This window comes from Choloepus didactylus, chromosome 4, assembly GCF_015220235.1.
Source record: "Choloepus didactylus isolate mChoDid1 chromosome 4, mChoDid1.pri, whole genome shotgun sequence".
NCBI classification, from domain to species: domain Eukaryota; kingdom Metazoa; phylum Chordata; class Mammalia; order Pilosa; family Megalonychidae; genus Choloepus; species Choloepus didactylus.
Genome location: NC_051310.1, coordinates 128,437,982 through 128,458,199, shown reverse-complemented (window position 1 = coordinate 128,458,199; position 20,218 = coordinate 128,437,982). Strand labels below are relative to the sequence as shown.

The following is a 20,218-nucleotide window of genomic DNA, read 5'->3' as shown; positions in this document are numbered from 1 at the left end:
AAACAAACAGGAAACTACAAATGCTGGAGGGGATGTGGAGAAATTGGAACTCTTATTCACTGTTGGTGGGACTGTATAATGGTTCAGCCACTCTGGAAGTCAGTCTGGCAGTTCCTTAGAAAACTAGATATAGAGTTACCATTCGATCCAGCGATTGCACTTCTCGGTATATACCCGGAAGATCGGAAAGCAGTGACACGAACAGATATCTGCACGCCAATGTTCATAGCAGCATTATTCACAATTGCCAAAAGATGGAAACAACCCAAATGTCCTTCAACAGATGAGTGGATAAATAAAATGTGGTATATACACACGATGGAATACTACGCGGCAGTAAGAAGGAACGATCTCGTGAAACATATGACAACATGGATGAACCTTGAAGACATAATGCTAAGCGAAATAAGCCAGGCACAAAAAGAGAAATATTATATGCTACCACTAATGTGAACTTTGAAAAATGTAAAACAAATGGCTTATAATGTAGAATGTAGGGGAACTAGCAATAGAGAGCAATTAAGGAAGGGGGAACAATAATCCAAGAAGAACAGATAAGCTATTTAACGTTCCGGGGATGCCCAGGAATGACTATGGTCTGTTAATTTCTGATGGATATAGTAGGAGGAAGTTCACAGAAATGTTGCTATATTAGGTAACTTTCTTGGGGTAAAGTAGGAACATGTTGGAAGTTAAGCAGTTATCTTAGGTTAGTTGTCTTTTTCTTACTCCCTTGTTATGGTCTCTTTGAAATGTTCTTTTATTGTATGTTTGTTTTCTTTTTAACTTTTTTTTCATACAGTTGATTTAAAAAAGAAGGGAAAGTTAAAAAAAAAAAAAAAACAAGAAAAAAAAAAAGATGCAGTGCCCCCTTGAGGAGCCTGTGGAGAATGCAGGGGTATTCGCCTACCCCACCTCCATGGTTGCTAACATGACCACAGACATAGGGGACTGGTGGTTTGATGGGTTGAGCCCTCTACCACAGGTTTTACCCTTGGGAAGACGGTTGCTGCAAAGGAGAGGCTAGGCCTCCCTATGGTTGTGCCTAAGAGCCTCCTCCCGAATGCCTCTTTGTTGCTCAGTTGTGGCCCTGTCTCTCTAGCTAAGCCAACTTGAAAGGTGAAATCACTGCCCTCCCCCCTACGTGGGATCAGACACCCAGGGGAGTGAATCTCCCTGGCAACGTGGAATATGACTCCCGGGGAGGAATGTAGACCTGGCATCGTGGGACGGAGAACATCTTCTTGACCAAAAGGGGGATGTGAAAGGAAATGAAATAAGCTTCAGTGGCAGAGAGAATCCAAAAGGAGCCGAGAGGTCACTCTGGTGGGCACTCTTACGCACACTTTAGACAACCCTTTTTAGGCTCTAAAGAATTGGGGTAGCTGGTGGTGGATACCTGAAACTATCAAACTACAACCCAGAACCCATGAATCTCGAAGACAGTTGTATAAAAATGTAGCTTATGAGGGGTGACAAGGGGATTGGGAAAGCCATAAGGACCACACTCCACTTTGTCTAGTTTATGGATGGATGAGTAGAAAAATAGGGGAAGGAAACAAACAGACAAAGGTACCCAGTGTTCTTTTTTACTTCAGTTGCTCTTTTTCACTCTAATTATTATTCTTGTTATTCTTGTGTGTGTGCTAATGAAGGTGTCAGGGATTGATTTGGATGATGAATGTACAACTATGTAATGGTACTGTGAACAATCGAAAGTACGATTTGTTTTGTATGACTGCGTGGTATATGAATATATGTCAATAAAATGAAGATTAAAAAAAAAAAAAAAAAAGACATAATGCTGAGCAAAATAAGCCAGGCACAAAAAGAGAGATATTGTATGTTACCACTAATGTGAATTCTGTGAAAAATGTAAAATGTTTTATACTGTAGAATGTAGGGGACCTAGAGATACCAATTAGTGGAGGGGGAATGATAATCTAATAAGAACAGATAAACTATGGAGGGTAATCTCAATGTTATGGGAATGCTCAGGAATGATTATGGTTTGTAAACTTTCTTGGATATAGTAAGATCATGTTGGAAGCAATAGAGTTATTTTAGGTTTTTTTTTTCTCTTATTCCTTTGTTTTCTTAGGGGTTGTTAATTTTCTTGGGGTATGGTAGGAACATGTTGGAAGCAATGTAGTTATTTTAGATTATTTGTTTTTCTTACTCCTCTGTTTGGACATGGTTTATTAATTTTCTTGGGGTATGGTAGGAACATATTGGAAGCAAAGTAGTTATTTTAGGTTATTTGTTTTCCTTAATCCATTGCTTTGTTTGAAATGTTGTGGGGTTTTTTTTGGTTGTTGTTTGCCTGTTTGTTTTTAATTTTTTGATAAACAAAGTTAAAAAATTGAAAAAAAATCAGTAGAAAAATGGGAGTAAAAACTAAATGACAAATAGGGTGGGATGGGGGGATGGTTTGGGTATTCTCTTTTCACTTTTATTTTTTATTCTTATTCTGATTCTTTCTAATGTAAGGAAAATGTTCAGAAATAGATTGTGGTGATGAACGCATAACTATATGATCATACTGTGAACAGTTGATTGTATACCATGGATGACTGTATGGTTTGTGAATATATTTCAATAAAACTGAATTTAAAAAAACAAAACAAAAAAAAAAAAAACAAACATTAATCCAAAAAAATAAATAAATAAATAAAAGACACAAAGAAGGACACTATATATTAATAAAAGGGTCAATTCATCAAGAAAACATAACAGTCATAAATATTTATGCACCAAACCAGAATGCCCCAAAATTCATGAGGCAAACACTGCGATCACTGAAAGGAGAAATAGATACCTCTACAATAATAGTTGGAGACTTCAATACACCACTCTCATCAATGGATAGAACATCTAGACAGAGGATCACTAAAGAAACAGAGATGTTGAATTGTATGATAAATGAATTAGACTTGACAGACATTTATAGAACACTACATCCAACAACAGCAGGATACACTTTTTTCTCAAGTGCTCATGGAACATTCTCTAGGATAGACCACATGTTGGGTCACAAAGCAAGTCTCAACAAATTTAAAAATATTGATATTATACAAAACACGTTCTCAGACCACAATGGAATGAAGTTGGAAATAAATAAAAGGCAGAAGGTCATAAAATTCACAAACATATGGAGGCTAAACAACACCCTCTTAGAAAACCAGTGGGTAAAGGAAGAAATTACAAGAGAAATCAGTAAATACCTCGAGGCAAATGACAATGAAAACACAACTTATCAAAACTTATGGGATGCAGCAAAGGCGGTGCTGAGAGGGAAATTTATTGCCCTAAATGCCTATATTAAAAGAGAAGAGAGAGCAAAAATTGAAGAGTTAACTGCTCACCTGGAGGAATTAGAGAAAGAACAGCAAACTAACCCCAAAACAAGCAGAAGGGAAGAAATAACAAAGATTAGAGCAGAAATAAATGCAATTGAGAACAGGAAAACAATAGAGAGAATCAACAAAACCAGAAGTTGGTTCTTTGAGAAAATCAATAAAATCGATGGACCACTAGCTAGGCTAACAAAAATAAAGAGAGAGCAGATGCAAATAAATGCAATCAGAAATGGGAAAGGAAATATAACTACCAACCCTGCAGAGATTAAGGAGATAATGAGAAGATACTATGAGCAACTATATGCTAATAAACTAGACAACTTAGATGAAATGGACAACTTCCTAGAAAAGCATAAACAACCAACATTAACTCAAGAAGAAATAGATGACCTCAACAAACCAATCACAAGTAAAGAGATTGAGTCAGTCATCAAAAAGCTCCCAAAAAGGAAAAGCCCAGGACCAGATGGTTTCACAAGTGAATTCTACCAAGCATTCAAGAACGAATTAGTACCAATCCTGCTCAATCTCTTCAAAAAAATTGAAGAAGAGGGAAAGCTACCTAACTCTTTCTATGAAGCCATCATCACCCTAATACCAAAACCAGGCAAAGATACTACAAAAAAAGAAAATTATAGACCAATTTCTTTAATGAATATAGATGCAAAAATCCTCAACAAAATACTCGCAAATCGAATCCAGCACATTAAAAGAATTATACACCACGACCAGGTGGGATTTATTCCAGGTATGCAAGGCAGGTTCAATACAAGAAAATCAATTAATGTAATACACCACATCAATAAATCAAAGCAGAAGAACCACATGATCATCTCGATTGATGCAGAAAAGGCATTTGACAAAATTCAACATCCTTTCCTGATGAAAACACTTCAAAGGATAGGAATAGAAGGGAACTTTTTCAATATGATAAAGGCAATATATGAAAAACCCACAGCTAACATCACACTCAATGGGCAGAGACTGAAAGCTTTTCCTCTAAGATCAGGAACAAGACAGGGATGCCCACTATCACCATTGCTATTCAACATTGTGCTGGAAGTTCTAGCTAGAGCAATTAGGCAAGAAAAAGAAATAAAAGGCATCCAAATTGGAGAGGAAGAAGTAAAACTTTCACTATTTGCAGATGACATGATTCTATATGTAGGAAATCCAGAAAAATCTACAGCAAAGCTACTAAAACTAGTCAATGAATACAGCAAAGTAGCAGGCTACAAGATCAACACGCAAAAATCTGTAGTGTTCCTATACACAAGTAATGTGCAACAAGAGGAGGAAATCAAGAAAAAAATCCCATTTACAATAGCAACCAAAAGAATCAAGTATTTAGGAATAAACTTAACCAAGGACACAAAAGACCTTTACATAGAAAACTATAAGAAACTGCTAAAAGAAATTGAACAAGACCTGAAAAAATGGAAGAACATACCATGTTCATGGATGGGAAGATTAAATATAGTTAAGATGGCAATTTTACCTAAACTGATTTACAGATTCAATACAATACCAATTCAAATCCCAACAACTTACTTTACAGAATTAGAAAAACCAATAACTAAATTTATTTGGAAGGGTAAGGTGACCCGAATAACCAAAAATGTCTTGAGAAAGAGGAGTGAAGTGGGAGGTCTCACACTACCTGACTTTGAAGCATATTACAAAGCTACAGTGCTCAAAACAGCATGGTACTGGCATAAGGACAGATATACTGATCAATGGAATCGAATTGAGTGTTCAGAAGTAGACCCTCACATCTATGGACAACTGATCTTTGATAAGGCAGTGAAGCCGAAGCAACTGGGAAAGAGCAGCCTGTTCAATAAATGGTGTTTGGAGAATTGGATATCCATTTCCAAAAGAATGAAAGAGGATGTCCATCTCACACCTTATACCAAAATTAACTCATAGTGGATCAAAGACCTAAACATTAGCACCAAGACCATAAAACTCTTAGAAGAAAATGTAGGGCAATATCTTAAAGATCTTGTGAAAGGAGGTGGTTTCTTAGACCTCACACCCAAGGCACGAGCAACCAAAGAACAAATAGACAAATGGGATCTCCTCAAAATTAAACACTTTTGTACATCGAAGGACTTTGTCAGAAAAGTCAAAAGGCAACTTACACAATGGGAGATGATATTTGGAAACCACATATCAGATAAGGGTTTAATATCCCAAATATATAAAGGAATCCTGCATCTCAATAACAGAAAGACAAACAATCCAATTAAAAAATGGGAAAAAGACATGAACAGACATTTTTCTGAAGAGGAAATACAAATGGCTCAAAAGCATATGAAAAAATGCTCAACTTCACTGGCTATTAAGGAAATGCAAATCAAAACCACAATGAGATATCATCTCACACCTACCAGAATGGCCACTATCCAAAAAACAGAAAATGACAAGTGCTGGAGAGGATGTGGAGAAAGAGGCACACTTATTCATTGTTGGTGGGAATGTAGAATGGTGCAACCACTCTGGAAGACAGTATGGAGGTTCCTCAGGAAACTAAATATAGATCTGCCATATGACCCAGCTATTCCATTGCTGGGTATATACTCAGAGGAACTGAAATTTAAGACACAAACAGACATTTGTAAACCAATGTTTATTGCAGCATTATTCACAATTCCCAAGAGATGGAAACAGCCCAAATGTCCATCAAAGGACGAGTGGATAAACAAACTGTGGTATATACACATGATGGAATATTATGCAGCTGTAAGACAGAACAAAGACATGGATCATGTAATAATGTGGATGAACCTTGAGGACATTATGTTGAGTGAAGTTAGCCAGAAACAAAAGGACAGATTCTGTATGGTCTCACTAATATGAACAGACATTAATAAACAAACTTTGGGAGTTAAAAGCTGACAACACAGGCAACCAGGAGATAGAAAGAGGGCAGAGATCAGCCATTTGATGCTGAAGGACTACAGAATGTTCAGGATTGATTGCATAGATCCAGAAATAGATAGCATAATACTGTGTGATGGTAGCATGGTATTATAAGTACACTGAACAAAGATGTCTGTGAGTAAAGCTGAAAGAGGTGGGATAGGAGAATGTATGACACCAGAGGTAAAGATAGATGATAAAGACTGGGACTGTATAATGTGGCAAAAACTGGAGTGGCCAATGACTGTTACTAAATATACAAATATAAAAATGTTTTTGCATTTGGGAAAGCAAATGAATGTCAACCATGCAGAAGTTTGAAAAAGGGATGGTATTCAGGTAAAAACATAATCAAAGCAAACTGGAGTCTATGGTCAACAGTAACATTGTAATATACCTCCATTAAATGTAACAAAGGAAATACACCAATGCTAAATGTTTATGAGAAGGGGATATAGGGGAGTAATATGGGATTCTTGGTAGTGGTGTTATTTGCTGTCATATTGTATTGTATGACATGTTATTTTTCTTTTTATCATTTTTTCTTATTGCTAAAAAAAAAATTTTTTTTCTTTTAGTAATCAGTATGTTCAAATGCTGATTGTGGTGATAAACGTACAACTTTATGATGATACCATGAACAACTGATTGTACACTGTGGATAAATGTATGGTATGTGAATATAACTCTATAAAATTGTAGGAAAATATACATAGGAGTAAAAGTGTTGGAGAAAACATGGTGAGAGGGATGATGCCTCACCAATATGGACTAACTACAATGTGTAAACTCAGAATTGAATCTTAGAACATAGCCTAACATGGACACAATAATTGTAATAGTCCCTAGATTGTAAGCTCTTACAGCAGTTAACTCTATCCCTGAATTGTAAGGCCTATCTCTAAACTTTGAGATACTGATCCCCTAGCGTATGTTGTCAAAACATTGGAACTGGCAGTTTGATGTGCTGAGCCCTCGAGCATGGGACTTGCCCTTATGAAGCTCATTACCACAAAGGAGAGTCTGAAGTTGTATGTAATGGTGCCTAAGAGTCTCCCCCTGAGTGCCTCTTTGTTGCTCAGATGTGGCCCTCTCTCTCTCTAACTGAGCCATCTCGACAGGTGAACTCGCTGCCCTCCCGCCTACGTGGGACCTGACTCCCTGGGGTGTAAATCTCCCTGGCAACGCAGAGTATGACTCCCAGGGATGAACGTGGACCCGGCATCGTGGGACTGAGAGTATCTTCTAGACCAAAAGGGGGATGCAAAATGAGACAAAATGGTTTCAGTGGCTGAGAGATTCCAAATGGAGTCGAGAGGTCACTCTGGTGGACATTCTTATGCACTATATAGATAACACCTCTTAGGCTTTAATGTATTGGAATAGCTAGAAGTAAATACCTGAAACTACCAAACTCCAACCCAGCAGTCTGGACTCCTGAAGACAATTATATAATAATGTAGATTACAAGGGGTGACAGTGTGATTGTGAAGACCTTGTGGATCACACCCCCTTTATCTAGTGTATGGATGAGTGGAGGAATAGGGATAAAAACTAAAGGACAAATGGGGTGGGATGGGGGGATGATTTGGGTGTTTTTTTCACTTTTATTTTTTATTCTTGTTCTGGTTCTTTCTGATGTAAGGAAAATGTTCAGAGATAGATTGTGGTGATGAATGCATAACTATGTTATCATACTGTGGACAGTGGATTGTATATCATGGATGATTGTATGGTGTGTGAATGTATTTCAATAAAACTGAATTTAATAAAAAAAAAAAAAAAAAGAAGGAATACTCATTTTTACTCACCTTCTTTCAAAAATTGAGAGAAAGGTGGCCTAGTATATAATGCTCTTTCCTTAGCAAAGACCAAATGCCATTTGGGAAATTAAAATCACCAGACTGAAAGTTATCACCTGAGACAAAGCAAACAGCAGCTTCAGCTACTCCCATTAGGAATAAAGGAGAGGAAGAGGGATAGAACTCCAGGCTGTGCAGCATTTTATCTGCAGCTGGGAAGGTGCGAGGGTAACCCGTTTACCCAATTTGAGAACTTTGGCTTCTAGATGTTATGAGATTATCCCTTAGTCAATATTAATTAGCCAAAAATGAAAACAAAAGCAATGCTCCCCCTTCCCCAATTTCCTCCTTAAGTGCATTAAGACAAATGACTCACGTGGGATTCTTAGAAACAACTCAAGTTCACAGACCTAGATGGTTGAGAATCAACACAAATATCCTGAAAACTCAGGAGTTAAGGTTAACAATCGCAAAGCCTTCATATAAAGCCAAGGTTCTAACTCAGATACCACTTCCTCCTCATCAAATGGAACCCAACTCATCACCTCCAGGGGTCTAAGAGGAAACTGCCAACAGGAGGCTCACCTAAGCCAATTTCTGTCAAGATGTCGCCACTGAGAGGAAATATCCCGGATTTAACTCTAAACATCCCAGGCCCGCTGGCACCGCGAGGACCCTCTTGCTGCTCGCCCGGGGTTCCCTTCCCAGTTCCTTAAATTTTTTTTTTTTTTTTTTTTTTTTGGCTGGTTTTAATAGTTTGGTTGTCTTTATCCTATAATGCAGGTCACTTCAGTCATTGATACAACTCTAGTAAGAAAAAGAGGAAAGAAATAGGGGGTCTAGTTAAGAATTTGAGAGGCATGCTGCGAACTTCCGGAAGAGAGACCGGGCTTTCTTTGGTCAATAGCTTAGTTTAAGAGCTGCAGACCAAGGCTCCTACCCTCTAGCCTCAAGACCACACGCTACTGACAGAGAGCAAGAGATTAAGGAGCTGCAGCTGAAAGCCAGGGCAATTAAAAACGTACCCATTGAAGGCTGGGTGCAGTTGATTATAAGTTAAGGAGCTTTGAATCAGCACCACCGTTGAATGGGCACGCACAGTGCCTAACACCTCTGGCCTCAGCTGCTCCTGTCAGGTGTGGGAACTGGGCAAGGGGGTGGATGTTTTTCCATTTTAACATTCTGGCTAGTGCCCTCCGACTTCCAGAACTGTAGGGTCCAAGAATCTGTGTCTCCAAATGTGCATTTAATAGTCTCCTAGTGGGCCGAAGAGAAAGAATCTACCTGACCAGGGCCACCCCACTCTTGACTTTACTAGTTGGAGGTCTCGGCATGAAGAAAGTATCCAGGCCCTGCAGACTAGTTCTTGTGCGACTACTTCAGAATGGATTAATAAGGCAATCATTCCACCAAGGCCGATTTCTGTCAGCTGACTCCACCGAGATTGAATATCCCGGATTTAACTTCAAACATCCCATTCAGCAGGCGCCACGAGGCGCCACGAGGACCCTCCCGCCGCCCGCCGGGGATCCCCGCGGCTCGGGGCGCTCACCCCACCGCCGTGCGCCTTCAGCCAGGCGCCGGGCTTCTCCACCAGCTGAGCGTACATCACCGTCACCCGGCGCTGGCAGTCTCGGCTAATGTTCTCCTTCGGTCGAGGCCCACGACCCCACTTTCGGTCTGGGTCGGTCCCCGGCAGCGGTGTCTCTAGAAGCGTCCCCGCGAAGGTTACGAGCGCCACCACGCGGCTCCAACCGAGGCCGCGGCCGTGGGCCGGCATCTCCGGCACCACCTGCGTGGTCAGCTCGGCGCGGTCTCCCATGTAGCCGCTGTAGAGGGAGAAAAAGCCGGTCGAGATGCTAGATGTGGACAGCAGCACCTCGGCTTCGGGAGTGGACGGCTCCAAGCAGTCAGCCGCAGCCATGCAGTGCGTTTGCTGGGCCCAGACCCCGTCCTGTTTAATAGGCTACCGGCTGTTTCCGCCGGGGGAGGGGCTGCAGCGCCGCGCTCCACTCCGTCAGGGCCCGGGGGCAGTTGTTTCCCTGGGTCGCGAGAGGGGGAGTTTTTTTTGGAATCCGACCCACAGCTGTTAGAGACGGAAGAGTCGAGGCCGAGAGAAGGCGAGCAGTGGGCACGTGTTCACACAGAGGTCAGAAGCAGAGTGAGACTCTTTTGGTGTTATTGTTTAGCTCAAGGGCAGCTGCAAAAGGTTTGGTTGATGGTCGGTGCTTTGAAGAACAGGACTGGAGGATTGGTGACAAAGGATATCTTGGAAAGAGGTATATGGATGGACCCCTTTGAATGGACACAGTCTGACTATAAAGATACTTGTATCCTAGGTGAATGCCCACCAAAGGGCAGCCGCTGCAGAGGTGCCTCTTAGTTGGGTGGACAAAATTACAGGCTCTGTGGATGCCAGTTAACCTCTTCACCCATCCACTGCAGTGCTTGCTCAGTGGGCCCATGAACAAAGAGGTCAGGGTAGCAGGAGTGGAAGCTATATATATAGGGCTCAACAACATGGAATTCTCCCTACCAAGGCTGAGATGACTAATGCTGCAGCTGAATGTCTCTTCTGCCGATGCAAATGATTCCTATTACAGTGAGCCAATTAATTTTGTCTAGAAGAGAATACAAATCTCTGTACATCAAATTCCCATTTGAACTGGTTTTGATATCTTAATGATTTCTTCATTAAGTAATGAGTTAAATTTTTTGAGTCATGTTCATGTTTAATTTGCAAGAGAGTCATGATTTTATCTTTTTGAACATTGTTCTTAAGCAGCAAGCACACAGTTTTACTTAGATTGGGAGTGGCTTGGGGGTGAATGGTAAATCCTCTTGCTCTGCCATCCATTGGCAACTCAATAAATGATCAGCTGAACCAAAAAACTAATGAGTGAATGAAACTCCATCCAGAATTTTCAACCCATGCCACACAAGAAGATAATCTGCAGTCAGACTTGGGTTGAAACTCTGGCTCTGCCACTTATAAACAAATTATGGGCAAGTTATTCAACTCTCCTAACCTCAATTTCCCCATTTAAAAATGGAGATAAAATATCTGCATTGTAGGGCTTTTGCGAAGATTAGAAATATTGATAGATACAATCCACATAAACAAAAGCTATTTGGGGCCCTCAATAATTTTTAAGAGTGTAGATTGATTCTAAGACCAAAAAGTTTGAGAACTGCTGAACCAGATGAAATCTGTAATCGACAATTGCTAATCTGATACATGTGTGGGGGCTTCCTAAGGAAGGGGAGGAGGGGGAAGGGGAGGAGTCCGTGTATGTGAAGTTTTAGCTCAGGTGCCTGGCACATAGTAAAGCTCATTACAGGGAAGATTTTACTATGTAGTATGAACTAACCAAGGTTAGCATGCCTTTGTCCTATTTTTAGCCAAAAGAAAATGTGAAATTTTTGTAAGCCTTACCTATATGGTTTCTGTTGTTTTATGAAATATTGAAAATAGCAAGAGACTACTTATTTTTCCACATATTTTTATAACAGCTTCATTGAAATATTCATATTCCATAAAATTCACCCTTGAAATAAGTATAGAATTCAGTGGTTTTTAGTATATTCACAGTTGTGCAACCACCAGCATGATCACTTTTAGAACCTTTTCATTGACCCCAAAAGAAATCTCATACCCGTTAGCAATAACTGCCCATTTCCCATTCCCTCCTCCCCCCATCTTAGGCAACCACTGAACTACTTTCTATCTCTATGGATTTCCCTATTCTGGATATTTCATATAAATGGAATCATACAATATCTAGCCTTTTGTATTTTCCTTCACTTAGCATGTTTTCCAGATTCATGAAATACTGAATACATGCTATAACATGGATGAATCTTGAAAACATTATGCCTGGCTTATGACAAAGTTGAATGTTTGGCATTGGTGTGTTGGTTAGAAAACACTGGGCTCAAAGAAAGGCATTTCCTGTTGTCTAGTTCATATTTTCATGGATTAAATTAACCAGACCATTGTTCCTGATCCCATCTCCTCATTAGAGTCTGAGCTTTACAGTGACTCAAACATATTAAATACTTTCATTTCCTTCACCAAAATTAGCCCCAAATCAGCCCGATGGAGGCTAGAATGCCCAGTGGAGACTGACCAATCATGAAGGCTAGCCAAGTTCTGTCCGTGGAATGTCCTGAAGTGTCCTGAGTATCTCCTATCAGGACGAAAGGGTAAGTGGTTTAAAAACATGCTCTCACAAGGGAATGTGCATAAGATCCTCAGGACAAGAAGATTCATTCAGGTGTCTCCCCAACTGGTTTGAATCTTCTTCAGAATTCTTGGCCCACCTCAGTCCTACTCATCCCGATTTCCAGGGGAAAGGCTTTGAAGATCTGAATTTTTAACCTGCTATTGCCCCAGATGATTTTTTATCAGCCCTCAAGTTTAGGAAATGCTGATCTACAGATCTCTGCTCAGTGAGCTCTCCCAGGCATGGGGAGCCAGGTGACAGCAAAGTGGCCGCAAGCCCAACCACAGCTGATCTTCTAACCCATCAGCTGGGTTACCCCGTGAATCCAGGTGTCCTCCTCTGAAAAGATGATCAGCAGTTCACGAGGCCCCAGCTGGTTTCAAACTCTCCTCACTGCCCCGGGCCTTCATGCTACCTGTAACTCTCTCTCTTCAACTACCCTTCCCCAAGGTCTCCCAGGGGCTTAATGGCCTCAGGGAGGGCCTTTCAAAAGGGCTGTTGGCCCAGATCAGTTGTTCTTAAAGTGTGCTTGCAGGCACCTGAGAGGTCAAAACTACTTGCATAGTAATACTGACTTTTTTGTTTTTTTAACTCTCATTCTGAAGAAGATTCAAATAAGTTGAGGAGATACCTGAGTGAATCTTCTTGTCCCCAAGGATCAATCTTATGCACATTCCCTCATGAGAGCATATTTTTAAACCATTTTTCAAGGGGCTACATAATGTCTGATGAAATTATCACCCTGGTGGCTTAATGGAATGCATGCTTCTGTATTCTTGTATTACATTTTTTTTCAGTTTTAATAAGATAAATATTGATAGATACAATCCACATAAAGAAAAGATACTTGGGGCTCTCAATTTTTAAGAACGTAGAGTGATCCTAAGTCCAAAATTTTGAGAACTACTGGACCAGATGAATTGGTAATTGATGACAATTATGTACAATTGATACATGTGTGGGGACTGCCCATGGAGGGGGAGGAGGGGGAGGAGGGGGAAGAGAGGGAAGAGAGGAGAGCAAAGAAGAGAGGAGAGAGGAGATGGTGGAGGGAAGGAAGGGAAGAGGAAGGGGAGGAAGAAAGAGAAGGCCTGGAAAAGGGAGTAAGGAGAGGGTGAAGTAGAGAGGTAGGGGGAGGGCAGCAGTGGGGAGGGGAGGAGAGGAGAGGAAAGAGAAGGGGAGGTGGGGAGCAGGAGAGGAAAGAGGAGGGAGAAGGGAATGGGGGGGCTGCCCAAGGCTGTGCCATGCACCACTGGGACACATCCTCTTGGCCCCTCCACCACAATTCATAGATTTGCCCCCAGGTCCTCTAGAAATAAAGAAAAACTGGTCAAAAAATACACTCAGCATTATTTTCAATATTCAAAATATAATTTATTACATGGAGTTTATCCTTAGGAATCTCCACATGGTGTAGTACGTTCCAAATCATGGTGTAGTATATTCCAAGCATTTCATCAGTAAATACTAAACAACATCCATTGTGAGATTCAATATTTGTAGGGGAGGTGGCTTACTGGCCAATAGGTTCTAGGGAACACTTTCACTATGCCCTTAAATTTGCCTTTTTGACTGGAAAGTTACAGCTACTTTGCACATATATGAAGATACTCTCCTCCTCTCCAAACATAGCCTTAAGTTTGTGTCCCTTAAAGTCTCCTTTGCCATGTCTCCTTCACTTCTGGGAGCCAGAAAGCCCAGGTCAGAGTGCAGAGAAAAAGGTCTGTAGGAAAGAGGGAAGGGGTCCTCACAGCTTATGAGGCCTGCTGGACCAGGACAAATGCTGGAAGGTTCTGGAATCAAAGCCTGGGAATTCCATGGGATGCCCTCTAGGGCCTGCCCCCTTCAGCTGGCAGGATCTGGGTAGACACTGAGCCCATTTCTCTGTGTCCTGCCCAGACTGAAATCCACGGGGTGGCTGCACAATGGTCCCTCGGGACCATGCTCCTTCCCTCCACTCCAGGCTCTTTGGGGACAAGCAGGAACCATTTACCTTTCTCTCTCTATCGCAGGTCCTGATGTGTAGTAAAACCTTCAGTTAATGTTTGCCGGGAAAATGATTGATTATAACCATTATGTTTATTTAAAAAGAGTTGATTGAAAAGCTGACCTGGCAGACTTTTGACCAACTGGCCCTTTGTGATCCTGACCAAGCAATTCTGAGGGGGGGCCTGGCACCCCTTTAGGGGAGCACCGGGCCTGGGCCTGTCCTGTGGCCGTGTCCGGCTCCGGCTCTAGAAGGCCTCTTGGAGGAGCAGGGGCTGGGTTGTGCCTACAAAGCCAGAATTATGGCTAGGGGAAGGGCTGAGCTGGAGCTGGGCCAGAGGGAGACCAAATCATCCAGGAGACTCAGAGGACACACAGCCCTCGGGTGTGGCAAGGACCTGGCTGGTGAGACCCTAGGCTACCCACAGGGCAGGCCTCACCCAGGAATGATTTTTGGTATCTGAGGTGACCTTTTATTTCCGTAAGTTTCCCTAAGTAATGCATGCCATCTTTATGAAAGAAGAGTTTTCTATAACAAATAATAAGCCTCTAGACTGAAAAAAAAAAAAAAAAAGTTAAAGGATCTTGTAACAAAAGCACTTGGTATTTTCCAGAAGGAATTGCTGAATTTCAAATAAAGACAAGAGTTTTTAATGTTATTTTTTTCTCTCAGTATAAGAGGAACAAAGAAATTATCATTCAAGACCTATCAATTAACCTGTATATTTAATTATACTTGCAATGCAATAAATATAAGTATAGTTTATATGGTCAAGGTCCACCTTAACCTGTTTCCACTAATACTACTAATATATTTTTAAATAACTTGACTCTTTTGTGCTCATGCTGAAAGGTTTTAGTTGCTCTGAGAAGCCTTTGTATCACCAAAAGCACTCAGCTTCTCCCTTAAGTGAAAGACAATGCCCGGTCCAAGTGATACAGTGACAAACCACATCATCACATAATTCAAAGATCCCTTTACATATATCTCTGCTTTGTTCATAATCAGTTCACACAGCTGAAAATGTTTTATCTGAAAAAAGACAATAGGAAGCAAGACTGAAAAAGATACTTTTACAATAAAAACACTTTTTAAAAAAGTGATTCTGTCTAATTAGATTTGGAATAGGAATTTTCTTGTCATAAACCAGTTAACACAGTCTTCCTCATACAGTTCATGAAAACCAGCACTTCAAGAGGAAGGTTCCAAAAGTCACAGAACATTGAGAGAAATGAGAAGATTTTAAACATATTCTGCAAATAAATTTGATGCAAGGAAACAATATGGAATATATTAAAGGCTGAATTATATTGGTAATAGAATGAGTTGAGACTCGTATAATTTAGAATAACCTTAAAAAGGGATAACTTTTTAAAAATGTCCAAAATGAAAAACACTATATTTGAAAGTGTTCTTAAGGTGGGCTAAAGACTCACACTAGTGGCTTTTTTAGGGGTGGTAGTTTTAATGGTAATATCTGCATGCACGCAGGGACACTTGGCGAGCTCTCAGCTGTGGAGTTGCTCTCTCCGGCTAAGATGCTACAAGCCCTCAGATCGTCTAGAAGTAATATCTATTTACATGTGAAGATTTCAAATGCTACCCTCAGCTACCTAAGCGTGCATTGTGAGAAGACGATTAAGCCCAGACCTGCAAAGACACAAACAGATAATTTTTAGTTCCTTGCAGTTAATGACTTACAAAACATGAGCTTAAAGAGAGAAAGCAAAAGTCTAGTCAACATGCACATACACACGTTCTATCTGAAATAGGGCGTTCACATGTCTCAAGGATAACACTTTACTCAAGGATAACACTTTACTCGTAGCAATTCAAAGGTGCTTCCTTGAAACCTGATCTGTTCCCCACCCCCACCCCCACTTAGCACGAAGTGTGTCTGTTGTCTCTCTACTGGGGGATCATAACATTTCGATTGACAACAGAAACCATCTGTACCCACACAGCTTACTGAGTACCTTAACACGACTCTACTAACTCAGGAAGATGAAGTCACGAATAACTTTGTTTGTCTCAGGAACTTCCTAAAAGTTCATTTATCTATTTATCCTAAGGCTGGACTACTCAATTTACCCTCTTTAAAAATGACTTCCACTTCTCAGCACAATATAGACCATCAAATGGTAGTCTGCTCTTCAGGACTTCCTTTGAAATCCTCCTCTTCTTCCCACCGTGTGTTCAGTGATCTTAAATTATTGTACCACAAATTTGTCTAATCCTAATTAAGCACCCCCATCAAAAGATTTGCCTCAAACTAGACCCCGAAACCTCATGAATATCTGCCACTGTTCTCCCATTCTGAGATGTTACTATGACTCTGTCAACTTTGTAATCTTCCACATGAAGTTAGCAATAAACTTAACTTTGCTTTATGAACAGACAGTTTTGGTGGTAATTTCAGGGAGCCAACATTTGACAAGGTATAAACCTCTTTGAGAATCTGATGAAAGTTGAGGACACTATTCCCAGAAAAATGTCCATGCATTTAAAATTTGATGTATATTTTCAGGGGCCTCATAGGTCTCCTGAAGCCCCTCTGTGGGCCTCCTAGGGGTCTGTGACCACTGAATAAGAACCCCGCGTTAAAGGGAGGCAGGGTTGGTAATGTGTAGTTTGCCAAGGCTAGAGTCGCAAGAATCAGATGTTCAGGGTCAAAAGGAACATCTAGCCAAATTATTCCCTCACCTACATGCTGAGACATGGATGTCTAGTCTATGCCTGAGAACCTGAGTTGATGGGGACTTACTACTTCTCCAGGCAACACATTCCTTAGCGGGCTATGGGCAGAGCTAAAATAAGAGCTTTGTTTGGCTGACAAAGCACATCTTAGTTTACTCTGATCCCTCTGATTTAAGGAAGGCCAATCACCCCTCTTCTCTCCTCTCACACACACAGTACAACAGAAAAACATCTCTCTTACTCTTAGGGTATGATCCCAGGATCCTGAGCAGAAAGCAGTCCCATCAGGGGATACTCGCAGAGTACTGACTCGGTTTTCATGTCCAAACAGGATGGAGACTCGGGACCCCTTGAGAACATCCCACACGTTGATAGTATAGTCGTTGTAACCAGCAAACAGCAGGCGACCTTGAACAAGAAGGATATTTGTGGTGGCACTGTAGTGAAATGCTTTTGCAGCGTCATGGTTTTAAAACAAGTGTCTTTCCTATTTTCCATTTCATGATGGTCACTCATTCACTCACTCAGTGAACAATGATTTAGCATCCACTATGTGCCAGGCACTGTGCTTTGCCCTGAGGATTCAAAGAGGAGAAAAACACGTTCCTGCCCACTGTGAAGGGTAGGGGAGAAGACAGGAAAAGTAGACACAAATTACTGTCGCACCATGTGGTAAGATCTGTAATGTAAGTGCTTTTGTACATGTAAAGTGCTAGGGGATAACAGAGAAAAGGAAATCAAGGAAGCCATTGTAGAGGAGGGGACATTTGAGTAGGATCTTGAGGGCTGAGTAGGAGTTTGCCATGCAGAGCCAGGAGAGGAAAGTTGTTCCAGGCAGAAGTAGCAGATGCATGCACAGAGAAAGAGATGCTTTTGGGGGGATATGTTTGGGGAAACAGAATGGTCCAGTGACCCAGCCTATGATCACTGCCTTAACTTAGCTGCATTGACAGAAGTGCCATGAGCTTCAGGACATCAAGAAAGGGACTCTTGCTTCACTTCCCCCCACCACCACCTCTGAAAAAAGTCCCCTTTCCTGTAAAGAGAGGAGAATGGAAGGTTGGGCATTGCTGCAGATGTGAAGTTTTGATACATCCCTGCCTTGAAGAACAGCATTCATTTCCCTGAAGTCATCAGGTTGAGGAAGCTGCTGCCAGCAGGGCGACTGCTGTCTCAAAACAGGGGTGGGCAAAGAGAGGGGGCAAGAAGTGTAGCAGAGGAAAGCTGGCGCAAATGTAGATTATTAGACCACAGGAAGTTCAGTGAGTAAGAAGCTTTTTAGAGAACTAGGTTTCATGTAGGTCCAGTTTTATAGTCTTACCACTGAGGGAGAAGTCCACACTGGATGCTCCAAAGATGATACTCTCTTTGGAATAGATGGCGACCTCTCTGTCTGCCCGGAGGTCGTAGAGGCGACACTGAGGTGCAAATAAACAGACAAAGAAGCTCTTATCTCTGGCTCCAGTGTGGTGAAGTGATAGCTACAAGGCTACAAGCAGGTGCCAGTGGCTCATGCAGTTTGAAGGATGAGGGAAAAACCTCTTTAGTTTTCTCTCCTAGTATTTCACCCCACAACCCCAATTCCTATTAATCTCTGTGAATCAATGAGGATTCAAAGAAATCAGCAAATACAGAAGATCTCTTCAGGTACAAAGCCAAACACACTCCCCACCTTGTCTTCCTGGTAAGTGATATGTGTTCACTGTAGGAAGTTCAGAAAAATTCAGAAATACATAAAGAAGGAAATAAACGCCACTCCAAATCCCAGGGGTAATTACTAACATATGGTCTATTTTGTTTAGTCTTATTACTAATTTATGTGTGTATTTAAATGGGATCAATGTTTCATTATGGTTTCTATTGACATGTCATTAGTATTTCCCCACATCATTAAATAATCTTCAAAACAACATGATTTACATGGTCGTTGAATATTCCTCAAGTGGATAGATTGACTCTTCTCCTTCTGACTTTGGAACTTGGCTGTTCAAAGTCAGACTTTTCTTTTGTAAAATAACTAAATCCTCCAAAATGCAAAAAAAAAAAAATTTATGAAAAATGAGGGCCATCCTTACATAAAAACCTTTGTACCTATCTCTATTTCCTTAGAATAACTAAGGACTAGAATCCTTAGAAATAGAAGTGTTTCCAAGAAATAGCGAGACCAGATCAAGAGGTGGGGATATTTTAAAAGCCCTTGATTTGGATGCAAAACTGTCCTCCAGAAGGAGGCACTAATGGCCCTGACCACTGTCCCGAGGCTCCTTGTGTCACACCATCCCCACCACGGGCGTTTCTTTGCCACTCTAAGAGGCAAAAGGGGCATCTGATTGTCTAAACTTGCCTTTCTTTGATTGTGACTAGAAACACTTTCAGGTGTTTATTTGCCATTTTGGCTTTAAGTTTTATAAACAGTCTGTATTTTACCCTTCTTTCTATTGTCCAGGGTGTTCATCTTGTTAATTATATAACCCCATTTAAATCTAAAGGATTTCAACTCAGTCTGTCATATATGTGGCAAGAATTTTTCCAAAATGTAAGCCCTTACATTTTTAAAATATACTTTTTGACATACAGAAGTATTAAATGTTCATTATTATCAAAACTCTCAAACTATTCCCTTTCCATTGTAGCAAATCAGAAGAAACCCAGTACTTAATAAGATAATTTGATATTTTGAGGGCACACAAATATATATTTTTTCCCTTCAAAAACAGGTCACCATAATTTGGCACTTAGTATCAAAAGCGTTAAAACTAGTCTTATTTTTGACTAAGCAAGTCCATGTTTCAGAATTAGTCAAAGGGAAATAAGAGATGTACCAAAAATATTTACTTAAAAGTTTTATAGCAGTGTTTTAAATAGCGGGGAAAAAAAAAACCCTCTAGATAAAACCTAAATGTCCAAAAATTGAAGACTCGTTAAGTAAATGATGGCATGTGCATAACATGGGATACTATTCAATCAATACAATTTAAAATGTAGAAAGACATTTATCAGCATGGAAAAATGTTCACAATCTATTGCTAAGTGAAAAAAAGCAAATTGTAAAGCATTTTTTTTTTTTTTAAAGACAGAAAGGAATTCACCCAAATGAGATCTTTCATGGGTAGTGAGATTAAGGTGATTTAATTTCCCCAAGATTTCTTCATTGAATACATATTACTTTTGTAATCACAAAAAGTTATTTTTTAAAAATAAGATTGTTAGTCAACATCTCTC

General features: G+C 40.6%; 1 protein-coding gene across 2 annotated transcripts in view; it reads right to left on the bottom strand.

Moving 5' to 3' along the window:
• Positions 1-13,694: 13,694 nt before the first annotated feature.
• GNB5 (G protein subunit beta 5) overlaps positions 13,695-20,218 on the bottom strand; it is a 59,034-nt gene continuing 52,510 nt past the window's right edge. For both annotated transcript variants that reach the window (XM_037833958.1, XM_037833957.1), the window contains 3 exons: positions 18,318-18,414; positions 17,238-17,404; positions 13,695-15,949 (listed from right to left, as the gene is read on the bottom strand). In XM_037833958.1, coding sequence (XP_037689886.1) covers positions 15,938-15,949; positions 17,238-17,404; positions 18,318-18,414 — 276 coding nt within the window. In that variant the 3' untranslated portion in view covers positions 13,695-15,937. The remainder of the gene's footprint in view (positions 15,950-17,237; positions 17,405-18,317; positions 18,415-20,218) is intronic.